The 13,909-nt window shown below is 39.1% G+C and overlaps 1 protein-coding gene across 1 annotated transcript; it reads right to left on the reverse strand.

Moving 5' to 3' along the window:
• Positions 1-10,889: 10,889 nt before the first annotated feature.
• Positions 10,890-12,107, reverse strand: LOC126705228 (uncharacterized). The gene is made up of 2 exons (XM_050404133.1): positions 11,370-12,107; positions 10,890-11,213 (listed from the first exon to the last, which is right to left on the reverse strand). Exons 1-2 carry the CDS (start codon positions 12,105-12,107, stop codon positions 10,890-10,892), a joined length of 1,062 nt encoding a protein of 353 aa, XP_050260090.1.
• Between the last annotated feature and the right edge of the window lie 1,802 nt (positions 12,108-13,909).

Below are 13,909 nucleotides of genomic sequence, written 5' to 3' on the forward strand. Positions count from 1 at the left end.
ACTCTAACTTATTCACTAGTGGATCGATTTTGACTTGGAGGGTTGCAGATGGGTTTTTTGTCAAGTTTTTCGGTTTCTCTTCGATAGTACATCTTGGCATTATTTTGTATTTGCATCTCTCTTCCCTACTCTTAAATCTTTACTTTTATTGCTCATTGTGGTTGCATATGGCTTAGAGTAATGTTACCGGTTTATTGCGCACATTTACTCTTGTTTCGCACTTTGATAAGTTAGAGTAAAAACAATTTAGCTGTAATTTTAAAATTTAGGGTCTAAACAAGTATTAGTGTTTTCACACTAATTGAGCTTTCACTTTCCAAAGGTAATCTATTGGATTTAAATATACCACGTAAGTTTAAGTTGGGTTGGGTGGGGTGGTTATGGTTACACTATTCCAGTCCCAATCCTTTTAGGAAAAGGATTTGGGAGATATATATAAACACAAGGGGTGTAGGTATAGACATCTTAAATTTATTTGAGTGAGTGTAATCATGGATTAGAGAGCTTAGTAGATGATGATGAGCGTTGTTGGGAAAAGAATGAGCAAAGTGGAGGAAGAGGAGGAGACAAACCCGTTTCTGTTTCTGGAAGAGGAGTTTAAGGAGGAAGAGGCGGGGTTTGAGTTTGAGATGGTGGAGAAGGAGGATAAGTTTGATGATGAGATGGAAGAGGATGAGGAGGAGGAGGAGGAGGAGGAGGAGGAGATGGAGGAGGAGGATGAAGAGGAGGAGGAAAAGGAAGAAAAGTTTGAAATGGTGGAGAAGGAGGAGGTGTTGGGGAAAAATCCTAATCCCCTCAATGTCTATGTGTGAATTAAAATTAATGACTACCAAGCAATAGAAATATTATGGAAACAAAAAAATTCCAGCAAGCACCACATAAACACAACCACACAGGAACACCAAATCTTACATGAAAAACCCTCCAGCGTAGAGGGAAAAACCATGGGATAGCTCTGAAAAATATCTACTATGAAATAGAGATTACAACTATCAAGTTTGTACTAAACTTGAGTCCACAATAAATTGGATATACAACAAATAAATCTCAAGGAGTAAATACAATCTCACCACAAAGCCAGTAGCGAAATCTTCCTCTAAATACTCCAACTCTCCACGGTTGTAGCACTCAAAAACTCTATGAGAATTCCACCAATTTTATCTTCCTTGTGTGTAACTTGAGTAAAGAAAAATGTCTCCTTTTTCTTTTTCACTCTCTCACACTCTCTGCGTTTCTCTCTATCTCTTCACACAGATTGCATCTCTCAAGCTGAAGCTATCTCTTTCTCTGTGTCTTGCTCTCTCTGGAACTCACACCAAAATGGCCAAATATGGCTCTCTTGCCTCAGCTCTCCTCACTAGGCCGAATGGCCTCCGTTTTATTTCTTTCCTTCTTTTTCAGGAGCAACATTTGGTGCGCGATCCCATTGTTGAGGTGTTCTATGATTTATCATGGAAACATGCAATTATCTGGAAAAAAATGTAAGAAAAATGGCCGTTTCTTGTTTCGGTTGCGACTTAGGGACAATAAGAAGAATTCAGTGAAGCAGGTGCAACTCCATAAATCCCTTATCAGGAGCTGCACTATAAAGGTGTCCCGTGACTGGTTGCGTTGCTCGCTATCTCAAAATACATCTGCAAAGTATGAGGGGAAGGGCAGAAATGAAGGGGTGCTAATTTGGTTATTATCATTACAACGTTGTTTTAGAACATGGCTTTGGGATAATGAGAGTGACAACTTGGACGACGACCAAAGTTTTGTGTGGGGTAGACGGTTGGAGCCTAAGCTTGAGCCTGAGCCCGAACTCGATGATGCTCAAGACACCAGCAATCTTGACTCAAAATCAGATTTGGCCTTAGAATCTGATCAGGACCGGCACTACATCCACATGCTGAAAGAGACAAGTGAAAAACAAGGAAGAGAAGTGAACTCAAGAAGGAAAGATAAAAAAATAGTTGTATTATTCTGTCAATGAATTAGAGAGTTTTTCTATTTATGAAAGAGATTTTTTTTTTTGGGTATATTTGAGTTTTGAATTTTTCTGAGAGTGCTTTTGTGCCACATTTGTAATCTCCCTATATATTTTGTTATTGAGATTTTTTCTTAGACGTTGCATTGTGGACATAGGTTTAAGACCAACCTACAAAAATATTTTGTGTTCCTAAGTAAATGTTTTTTATATTTATCAATTTTAATTTTGCATAAATGAACTATTCTTTAGTTGGACACGCAAAAAACTAGGTATCAAAGCTTCCATTATCTCAACTAGGGGTAGCAATATTTGATATGATTCGTGAATATGATACGAATACGTTGTTTTTTTTTTTTTTTTTTTTTTTTTTTTTTTAATGGTTAGTATTTAGTATAAATGAGTTTGTGTTAAATTGAGTCGACATGCTTCAACATAATTACTAAATGAGTCAATTATGTATTGACCTACTTAGCCCACAATCAATCTAAGATGACATGATTCATATAAATAATACAATTTTATCTAACATTTGTTTGAATTTTAATATAATTGAGTAAGGAAAAGAATTTTAATGGTTATATTGATAAATTCTTCATTGAAACTCTAAAGTTCCTATATCATATCTCCAAAACAAAGATTAAAAATTCTCTCTTTTAGCCTTATTTTTCTTAAATTGTGTATTTAATGGGTTGAAATGGGTTATGTTTTTTCAACCCACATAATAAACATGTTGTGTTAAGATTGAGAGGTTTTGGCACGATTATTAGTTGGGTTGCATTAGGATGACATGATATGAGCATGACCTGCTAATGCGAATTGCCACCCCTGTTCAAAAGATGCTTGGATAGGGATGCTCTAAAGAGCAGTCTTAAACTAGTCACAGAAAATAAGTTGGTAAAGAAGTATTATAAAATGCATCACCTTTAACATAAAAGTAAAAACAGACCCCTGGAATTTGACAACAACCTGACTTGAGGTTTATTTATAAGCGAGTGCATGTTATTCTTGTCAGGAAAAGCGTAAAATCTATCATACCATTAAGCCATTTGCAAAGATATACTATCATTAAATAACATAATATTAAGTTGTTCAATACATAATTAATTAGAAAATGGTCAGTGCTTTTTCATTTTATATTTAAATCGGGTTACATGATAGTTTAGAATACCACATATGTCCTTCTCAAAAAAAAGAAGACCATATATGTGTATTAAATCATATGATCCATTTAATAATTTAAAAAATTACAAGACTATTAAGTTGGTCATGTATTTGGTTGGAAGAACTTATTCCAAATGGGTTTAGAAGAAAATTCCAAACACTTAGATAGTGACCTCTAATATATACTAGTTTGTATGTGAAAGCAGAAGTTTTGATACCACTTATTAGAGAGGTAATACTTTGATGAGATTCGAACGAAGACTTAAAAGTTAAACTTTTGAAATGAGTAATATCCTATGTTATATTAAGGTCTAATGAAGACTTAAAAAGTTAAAACTTTTGAATTGAGTAATATCCTAAGTTATATTAAGGTCTTAATTGCTATCTTTCCAAGATTTTATCTCTCTAAAAAGTGCCTTTAGATTGAAATACCCTTAACTTTTCATATGATATCTAACGGACAACTATTCAACGAATTAATACACAGATGATATGTTGGTATGTTTCAATTAGCCTAGCCTTATCCAATACAAAATTTAATAATCTATCTTGCTTGTTGTTTACACGAGGGAAAATGTTAGAGATGCAATTTTTTTTTTTTTTTTTTATAAATTGCTGATGCAATTGTAAGCGACTAAATTTCTCGGTTCGAAATAAGTCAAACAAGTGAAATAGTTTCACAAATGTGAATTTGTATTGATGATTGTGTGATACAATTCTCTGTAATTACAAAAGACTGATCCTCTGATTTGATCTCCTTGAAAGATTTGTTGATTGGATTTGTAGTGATGTGATTTTGATTTAAACACAAGATATCCTTCAATTTGGTTGAGGGATGGATCGAAGATCTTTGGAACAGAATTACAATGAATCTTTGGCTATGAGCTTGTTAGAAATCCTTTGTTCTTCACGTTCTTTGTGTTCTTCGTGTGTTCTTCGTCTTCGAAGATTTGTGGTGGAAGTTCTTCGGGGCTTTAGAGGCTTGAATCCGTGGAGCTTCACCGATTTGTGGTTGTTTAAGGTTTCTAGAGGCTTTTGGGCTTGATTCCAGTGACCTTTGAGATCTAGACAGGTAGTTTGGATGATTCTGCTTCGAATGTTCTTTGTATTTGAAGGTTTGTGATGGAAGTTCTTCAGGGCTTTGGAGGCTTGAATTCGTAGAGCTTCACTGATTTGTGATTTATTGATGTTTTCGGACCTTTGAGCTTGATTCCCGTAAACTTTTGGATCTAGGCAGATGGTTTGGATGATTCTGCTTCGAATGTTCTCCAATTTTGGGGTTGAAGTTCTTGAAGTTCCTGGAGGCTTCAGGGCTTGATTCCAACAGAGCTTTTTCACTTCTAAATCTTGGTCCTCCTAAATGTCTTAGGAAGGCTTCTATTTATAGGAGTTTGGAGGTGGGTGAGCAACACATGGCGAAGTCTGATTGGTGACACATGTCACAGCCTAATTGGTCCGCTTATGTCATCGCTTACACGTGCGAGGCTGCTTGTGTCATCGCTTACACGTGCGAGGCTGCTTGATTGGTTTTTTGCATGACAGTTGGCAAATTTCCGTTGGTTTCTGAATAGTGATAGTAAAACCTAGCAGCAATACTTGGTGCTTTGTAATTAGCTGTATTTTGTGAACTTGGAAATGTGACGTGTCAGTTTGTGATAGGTCGGGAATTTTCCCTCTCTACAAATGCCCCCTCGAGACTCGTTCACGCACATAGTCTCGGAGTGTGGTGTGGGAATGAGTTTCGAAAAATGGATTTTTGTACTTGACTCTGGTGGTGGAGCTTTCAGAAGGATGAGATAATTTTCGAAGAGTAAACCCACCCATATGAAAGGCTTTGATGAGACCAAAAAGGGGTCTGCTAGTATTTGAATGTACTTGCGTGACCGAGCCTTCTCAGCATAGTTTAAGCTGAAGTAATTTCAAAAACATTCTATGGTATTTGAAGTGGGTTGGTGAGGCTGAAAGTTATTTGAAAGAAGTTGGATGTACTTGCAAGATTGAATTATTTCAGCAGAGGTTAAGTTGAAGTAATTTCAAAAGAGTATTTTGGATCGTGGCGATCACAAGATGTTGAAGATGGGGAAGATGAGAGAATTGTGGCTGGATACAGCATGCAAAGTCATGGAGCTAGCCTCGTGTTCTTAAGAACTTCTGGTGAAGTTATTTCAAAAGATCATGCTTTGGATTACGGCTAGGACATGTGGGAAAGTGGTTGAATGCGCATGCGTAATTGTTTCACTCAGTTTAAGTTGAGGTAATTTCAGAAGAGTATGGATTTTGGGTATGCTGGCGTTGAAGAAGACGAGGATGAAGCAAAGCGAATGGGTGAAACATATGCCACCATGGTGCTGCCCCTATATGCTGGGGACCTTCTGGTGTAGATGTCTATGGGAAGTACACCTTTGAATATGGGACTGACTGTATGTTGAATGAGGTCCGACGACAAGTAGTAGAATGTGCATGCATGATGGGACCATGCTGACGGACGTTAAGTTGAAGTAATTTCAGAAGAGTATCTTCTGAAATTCTTCAAGCTGATTTTAAGTTGGAGTAATTTCAGAAAGTGAGTTTTGAGGTACCAGCAACGATGACCTTTGGGTCCCATAGTAGTGGGGACATGGAATGAGGCTTTGGTGACCATTTACCGGCACCAAAGGCTAAATTCTGATGAGTTGGTGCCTTGGAGGTTGTTTTAAGTGTTGGATGGAAGACAATTTGTAGGATACCCCAACACTTTTTACCATCTTCACCTACTACCACTTGTTGGAAAAGCACAGAAAAATGAAAGATGGAGCTAACTTGTGATTCTGGTTTTAAAAACCAGCTAAGTTGCTGTTTGTTCCGAACCACTGCTTCTGCTGGAAGACCAAGCAATTGGAAAGAGACTACGGGAGCCCTGAGGTTAGGAACAGGTGTGTCTGCTGGACTTGGAATTCCTGGCCAGTCAAGTCCGAGGAAGCATGGAACCAAAATGCAAACCTTGTTACGAGTAATTTTATGGGCAAATGTGGTCATTAAGGGGAGAAACAAAATTTGCTTGGATCTCAAAACTGTAATGATGTTGTAAATAGGGTTTCGACCGAACCATGGGAGGGTTGATCTCAAATCGATTATGAAGCAAAATCGGTTGCTAGGTGTTGAGAATGATGAGGTCATAGTGAGAAATGGCTGTGAAAAGGAGGATTTGAAAATTTGAAAGAAGCAAATCTTCATTTCATGATTTAGTGTTTTTTTTTTATTTTTTATTATTTTTTTTATGAGTTTTTAATGAACCTGGCCCTCCTATTTATAGTAGAGAGATGAAGAATGGTAGATAGGTTGTTGAGAATGGTAGTTGAGAATTTTTGGTGAGAACGTTAGATGGGAACGGTAGGTGGGAATGGTAGGTACCGAACGGGAATGGTAAGTTGGAGACTGGTAGGCACTGAACGGGAACAGCAGGTTGAACTAATGACCCAGTGTAATTTCAAGACACACTTGTGAGAGTTCATTTGCACTTTGAAAGGAAAGTCTTAATGAAGTCTGGAGAATAACCCTAAGGGGATCCCAATTAAATGGATGAATATCAAATTTTGATCTTGAGAGCCTAAGTTTTGAACACTTGGAATCGAGTCATTTGTGCAAGTTCCGAGTCTTAAATGATGGAACGGGCTCCAAAATCGGAATGTATGTGAAAAATTTAGCAGGATAGGTCCATCTTAAAAATTTTGACCTTTGGTCAACATTTGCACAAATGCCAACTTTTTTTTTTTTTTTGGGAAATTGGAAATTTGCACAATTTCTGAGCTTCCAATGAAGAAACGGGTCCCAAAATCGGAATGTACTCGAAAAATTGAGTGGGACAGGTTCGTTTTGAAAATTTTGACTTTTTGGTTTACATTTGCATAAAAGTCAACTTTTTGGAAATTGGACGTTTGCACAATTTCTGAGCCTCGAATGAAGAAACGGGTCCCAAAATCGAAATGTACTCGAAAAATTGAGTGGGGCAGGTCTGTTTTGAAAATTTTGCCGGCGCGTGAATCGACCCTGGTGATTACCAGTCCCTCTTATGGTGCGTGGCAGCGCGTTACAGCGTTTTTGGTCCCAAAATTTTTGGCCTTTGTAGTTCTAAGGCCGTAGAAGACCCCTGTATGGTCAGTTTTGTGAAATCATAAACAGATATACACAATTTTGAGGGACTAAGCCGCTGGTCATCGCGAGTCTGTGGCGGCGCGTGGTGGCGCGTGGTGGCCTTGTTTTTGATGACTTTTCTGGGTTTTGCTCATCGAGGGCCATTGGATTGAGTGGTATGCTTAGTTTATTGAAATGATGCCTGGATTTGTACAGACTTGTGTGAGAAAGCCACGGGTCACTTACGGCCTTTTCGTCTACTCTTGCGGCGGCCATTCTGACAAGGCCGTGCTTGTATTTAGACTTATGGGTCTTGAGATAGTTGGTGAGCTACCGTAATCTGTATGTTACCTTGCATTTCAATATTCGGTGCAGTTTTCTTTGATTTTGAGTGCATTCGAGTTGCAAAGTCTGACTTTGAATATTTTGGTGGCAGCATTTCTCCTTTTTTTTTTTTTGTCTGTTATCACTGAAATTTTCTATATAAAACCACTCGGGTATGCATTAAGCTGTGCAAGCAGTCCCCAGTAAGTAGCATGATACTTTGAGTGAAGAGAAATTATGCAGAAAAATTATGCCTTCTTTTTTTTTTTTTACTAACCCTTTTTTTTTAACAGGCTAGTGGTTAAAATTGGAGCTCTCTCTCTGTTTATCAATTTTATTTTTTTTTAAAGGCGTGCTGAAAGTTCAAAAACGTGTACAAAAACACTTTTGAACGTTTAGACCCCCAAAAACCAAATTAATCAACACACGCAATATGTTAAACAACTAGTGTGCGGAAACTTAACATATGCTATAACATGGTATTGATTAAACAACTATCTAAGCCACAACAAAATAAACCACAGCAGATAATGTAAAGGCAGAGATAGAGAGGAAGGAAGATGCAAACACAGCGATAACACCAGATATGTTATCGAAGAGGAAACCGAAGACCTCGGCGAAAAACCTCTCCGCCGCCCTCCAAGCGGTAATCAATCCACTAGAAAATACAGTTGGGATACAAGGACAGCAATAGACCCTCCAAGCCTAATCTACCCAATGCACCTAAGCCCTCCAAGCTTCTTGCTCCAACGAGGTTGCGCCGAACCTTTTTCTTTTCTAGCTTTCCGGATTCCGCTACTACACCGTAGCATCAACCAATGAATATTGGCTCCTTCCTAACTACTTCCCAGAACTCCAAACGTCTGTCTCACAGAGATGATAATGGTGAGAACCAGGTTTGGTATAATGGCCTCTCAAGGATTTGACAATGGAGAGGAAGAGAGTGAGGGATTTTGATGAGACTCTAAGGTAGAGATTGTGGGTGAAACAATCTGGTTTTTCTTTAGGGTTTCTCTCTCAAAATTCTCTCTCGAAGCTCTCTTTCAATCGTGGGTTAAAAGGGTATTTATACTGAAGAGGAGTGGAATGCGAAACGTCAGGTTTTTCCAAAACAGGGGTGGCTCGCGGCTTGACCTCGCGGCTTGACTAAGTCGCGAGTTCCAGTCGCGAGTTAACCGTATGGCCAGTTGTCCTGTTTTGTCCTGTAGTGCTCCAGCTAGCATGACTGTTCATCTTCCAGCATGCTTGGCACGTGTGCATCTTCTGGCGGGTTGAAGCCGCGAGTCCAGCCGCGAGTCCCAGCCGCGACACTCTGTTTTCATGCACACTCTTGAGCAATCTTCACACTATCTCACTCACTACCCTTACAACAATCCCACCTAAATACAGGGTTACTAAATGCTGAATTACAAGCAAATTTGGCACGGAATAAAGCCAATTAGATGGTTGAATAAATTCAACCTTACACGTGCCATGAGATTTTCTTCTGACAAGTTTTTTTTTTTTTTTTTTTTTTTTTTTTTTTTTTTTTTTTTGCAACACAGTTTCCTTGATCTTTAGGTTTTGACCTTAAACTTTACGTTGACATTCTTATAGAAGTGTTTGCCTTCATTTATCAAATTATTGCCCTTTGTCTTAGTAATTAAGCTGCACAAACACTTGTCTTTTCAATGCAGCCATCTCAAGACTCTTTGCAATGCAGCCACGTCAACACTTCATTCGCATCGAAGCAACCACGTCAACACTTCATTTGCATCGAAGCCATGCCAACGTTCATCTTTGTCATCAAGTCACGTCAACACTTCATTCGCACCAAAGCTGTGCCAACGTTCATCTTTGTCATGAAGCTATGTCAACACTTCATTTGTGCCGAAGCCATGAAGCCACGTCAACACTCTATTTTTACCGAAGTCGTGCCAACGTTTATCTTTGCCATGAAGAAATATTTGCACTTGCATCTACTATGAAGTCGCACTATTATTTGCATTGAAGTCATGCCAATATTCATCTTTGCCATGAAGCCATGACAACACTTCATTTGTACTGAAGTCATGCCAATGTTCATTTTTGCCATGAAGCAATGACAATACTCCACATTAGCACTTGCACTCGCATTGAAGTTGCACTGATATGGACTTTTATAACAAAGCTACAATGGCACCAATTTTCAAAGGCAATATAGCACAGACATCAAGGGTACATAGCACTATAGCCAGATATCAAGAATTCAGAGATGCCAACAAGACTTTGAAGATGCAAGGACTTCTCATTAAGATTTCGGAGATGCCAATGAAACCTTGAAGTTTCAAGAAGAATGCCACTAAGACTTTGACATTGCAAGGAGCTTTCATTAAGACTTTGAAGATGCAAGGAGATGTCAACAAAACCTTGAAGTTTCAAGAAGAATGCCGCCAAGACTTTGACATCGCATGGACATGCCCTTGGAGGAGAGATGATGCAACACCAACTTCAGATGCTGGAGGAAGGTGACATTGTCCAACTTTTGGAGACATGATATGAAACTGCACCACTTAGAAGGGAGATGATGTAGTTCAAATTTCAGAGTTGTGAAGTGCCACAACCTAGAAGAGAGACGATGTAGCTTAGACTTGTAAGGTACAAGAAGATGCCCCCAGGAGATAAGTGATGCAAAGTATACTTCAGAGATGTGGGAGGATGTCTACAGAAGATAAGCAATGCCATGAAGACTTCATTTCTTGCAAAAGAGGTTGGAGATTTTATTTTACTCCATAACCAAGCATCAACTTATGTTTATCATCATTTCAAGGAAAGTTAAGCAACGTCAACTCCTTACAGTCTTCATTTTCTACTACAACGATCTTTGATCATCCTATTGAGCAATCGACTATCTTTAAACAATGCCTTGCCAACCAAAGGGACCTTAAAAGCCTATTGATGACCGTTGGAAAACTCTTCAAGTTAGACTAGCAATCCTTCTTCTTTTGATGTGACTGAATTTAGTGACAAGTACTAAGCTGCCTACGTACCCCGGAGAGGGATCAAATCATCACGTAGTTCAACTTTTTTTTTTTTTAATGATTTTTTTTTTTTTTTTTTGTGTTTTTTGCAAAAAGGAGGGCGCAGTGTGTAATAGTGGGTATCACCACTAATCGAACTCGAGACCTTGGCCTCAAGAGAGACACGGGCATCCAACCAGTACGCCACACTCGCAATTGGTGACATGGAGTAGGATTAATTTCTCCTTATTGGTACGCTTTCAAGGGTAATGAGAAGACATCATGTACTCTTGCAGCACTACAGTGGGTAGTTTAAGCTCTTACCGAGGAGCAATCCTCGATTTTCAAGTGTAGAAGTGTTTAAGGAACTTCCCATTGATGGGGCCAATCCTTGCGCCATTATTGTCAATCAATTTGTAAACTCCAATGGTGTTTGCCCCCTGCCTGAGAGTTGGAAGTACATCACAAGCAACAGTCATGTGGTTTGACCCAACAACTTCATCAAAGTTTAGATCAATCTTGTTTTCTTTGGCAAGCTTCATGATTTGTTTTTTGAAGACGAAGCATTTTTGGATTGGATGGCCAATGATGCGATGATATTTGCAGTAATTAGGGTCATCAACTTTCCCTATGTCTTCTGGCCAATTGCATTCTGGCAATTCGATCAGCTTTAACAGCAATAGTTGTTCTAAAATGTTTGGCACATCTTCATCGGGGAATGGATATACTTTTTGCTCACGTTCCTTAAAAGTCAGACGACACACTTCGTTCTTTTGTCATCCTTCAAGTTGTTCTTCATTAGCCTTTGCTCCTTTTCTTGGAACCTTGACTTTGGCAGTGTTAACAATCATTGGGTCTTCGAGGCTGACTTTTATATTCTCGTCATTCCTCCTTACTTCCTTTATGCTTTCCTCAAGTATGGGAGGGTTTGTACTTCCGCGGCTAGCAATGCTCAACTCCATGTCATGGGCACGAGTTGCTAACTCTTCAAATGTTCGAGACTTTATCCCTTGAAGGATGTAAAGAAGTCTCCAATGCATGCCTTGGATGCACATCTCTACAGAAGATATTTCAAAAAGTCTATCCTTGCAATCTAGACTCAAAGAACGCCATCGATTGATATAATCAACGACAAGCTCATCCTGCCACTGTTTAGTATTGGTAAGCTCCATCATGCCTACCGTACACCGTGTGCTGTAGAATTGGTTGAGAAACTCTCTTTCTAGTTGTTCCCAACTATTGATTGACTCAGGTTCTAAGTCTGTATACCAATCAAAGGCATTTCCCTTAAGTGAATGAACAAATTGCTTTACAAGGAGGCCTCCTTGAGTCCCTACATTCTCACAAGTTTCTATAAAGTGAGCAATGTGTTGCTTAGGATTTCCTTTGCCATCAAATTGTAAGAACTTGGGGGGTTGATACCCATTTGGCATTCTCATGTTGTCGATGCGCTTTGTGTAGGGTTTTGAATATGTGAGAGAACTTGTAGAAGAACCTCCATATTGTGCTCGGATGGTATTTGTTATCATGTCTTGTAATTGTTGGACTGATATCGAGACCATTGAGGTGGATTGTTCTCGTCGGGGAGTGTTTTCAATTTCTCTCCCTTCGTCATCTTTCGTAGATGTGAATTTATGACCATGGCTTGATTCACCAAGATCTTGTACTTCGAGTTTGTTCATCAAAGTTGCAATTTGGAGGTCCTTATCTTCAAGTGCTTTTGTGAGAAGGACAACCTTTGTTCCATTTCGGCCATCTTTTCTTCCATGGTAGAGGTGTTAGTCATCATGACTGACACAACTTCCCAAGATGATGGAGAAGAAAGTCATTTGATGTGAGCACATGGAATCTCATTTTTTGGGTTCCATTTAATGGGAGAGAAATCGTGCAACCAACTTCTTGTGTAGGAAGAAGGGGATTTGCCCCCATACTTGAGGTGTTCCAAGGTGGAGATGTCCTTGTTGATGACATTGTTTCTTGTAAGAAGGTCTAAGGAGATGATTGTCTGGACCTTGGCTTCCTTGGTTGATTGAGATTGAAGTTAATTATGAGCTTTAGGTTGGCTACAATTGATTGCACCAATGCAGTTGTTGGTGTTAGCCATACCAAGTTTAGTTGAAGTAGTTATTGTTGAAACTTGAATGTTCTTGCTAGAAACCATTGAAGTAGGCAACAAGATGATGAAGATTTTTTTCTTTGAAGAAGAAGGAGATGAGAGGCAGAGAGGTCCCACCGGGCGTGCCAGAATTTGTAAGCGACTAAATTTCTTAGTTCGAAATAAGTCAAACAAGTGAAATAGTTTCTTAAATGTGAATTTGTATTGATGATTGTGTGGTACAATTCTCTGTGATTACAAAAGACTGATCCTTTGATTCGATCTCCTTGAAAGATTTGTTGATTGGATTTGTAGTGATGTGATTTTGATTTAAACACAAGATATCCTTCAATTTGGTTGAGGGATGGATCGAAGATCTTTGGAACAGAATTACAATGAATCTTTGGCTATGAGCTTGTTAGAAATCCTTTGTTCTTCACGTTCTTTGTGTTCTTCGTGTGTTCTTCGTCTTCGAAGATTTGTGGTGGAAGTTCTCCGGGGCTTTAGAGGCTTGAATCCATGGAGCTTCACCGATTTGTGGTTGTTTAAGGTTTCTGGAGGCTTTTGGGTTTAATTCCAGTGAGCTTTGAGATCTAGGCAGGTAGTTTGGATGATTCTGCTTCGAATGTTCTTTGTATTTGAAGGTTTGTGGTGGAAGTTCTTCAAGGCTTTGGAGGCTTGAATCCGTAGAGCTTCACTGATTTGTGATTTGTTGATGTTTTCGGACCTTTGAGCTTGATTCCCGTAAACTTTTGGATCTAGGCAGATGGTTTGGATGATTCTGCTTCGAATGTTCTCCAATTTTGGGGTTAAAGTTCTTGAAGTTCCTGGAGGCTTCAGGGCTTGATTCCAGCAGAGCTTTTTCACTTCTGAATCTTGGTCATCTGAATCTTGGTCCTCCTAAATGTCTTAGGAAGGCTTCTATTTATAGGAGTTTGGAGGTGGATGAGCAACACGTGGCGGAGTCTGATTGGTGACACATGTCACAGCCTAATTGGTCCGCTTATGTCATCGTTTACACGTGCGAGGCTGCTTGTGTCATCGCTTACACGTGCGAGGCTGCTTGATTGGTTTTTTGCATGACAGTTGGCAAATTTCCGTTGGTTTCTGAATAGTGATAATAAAACCTAGTAGCAATACCTGGTGCTTTGTAATTAGCTGTATTTTGTGAACTTGGTAATGTGACGTGTCAGCTTATGATAGGTCGGGAAACTCTCTTTCAAGTTGCTCCCAACTGTCAATTGACTCAGGTTCTAAGTCTGTATACCA

The sequence above is a fragment of the Quercus robur genome, chromosome 11 (assembly GCF_932294415.1).
Source record: "Quercus robur chromosome 11, dhQueRobu3.1, whole genome shotgun sequence".
NCBI classification, from domain to species: Eukaryota; Viridiplantae; Streptophyta; class Magnoliopsida; order Fagales; family Fagaceae; genus Quercus; species Quercus robur.

Excerpts from the sequence above, each read along its gene's own strand:
- LOC126705228 (XM_050404133.1), bottom strand. The coding sequence starts at position 12,107 with ATGGTCTCGATATCAGTCCAACAATTACAAGACATGATAACAAATACC. Across the intron at positions 11,214-11,369 it reads TTAACACTGCCAAAGTCAAG|CTGATCGAATTGCCAGAATG; the intron begins GTTCCAAGAAAA and ends TTGCTGTTAAAG.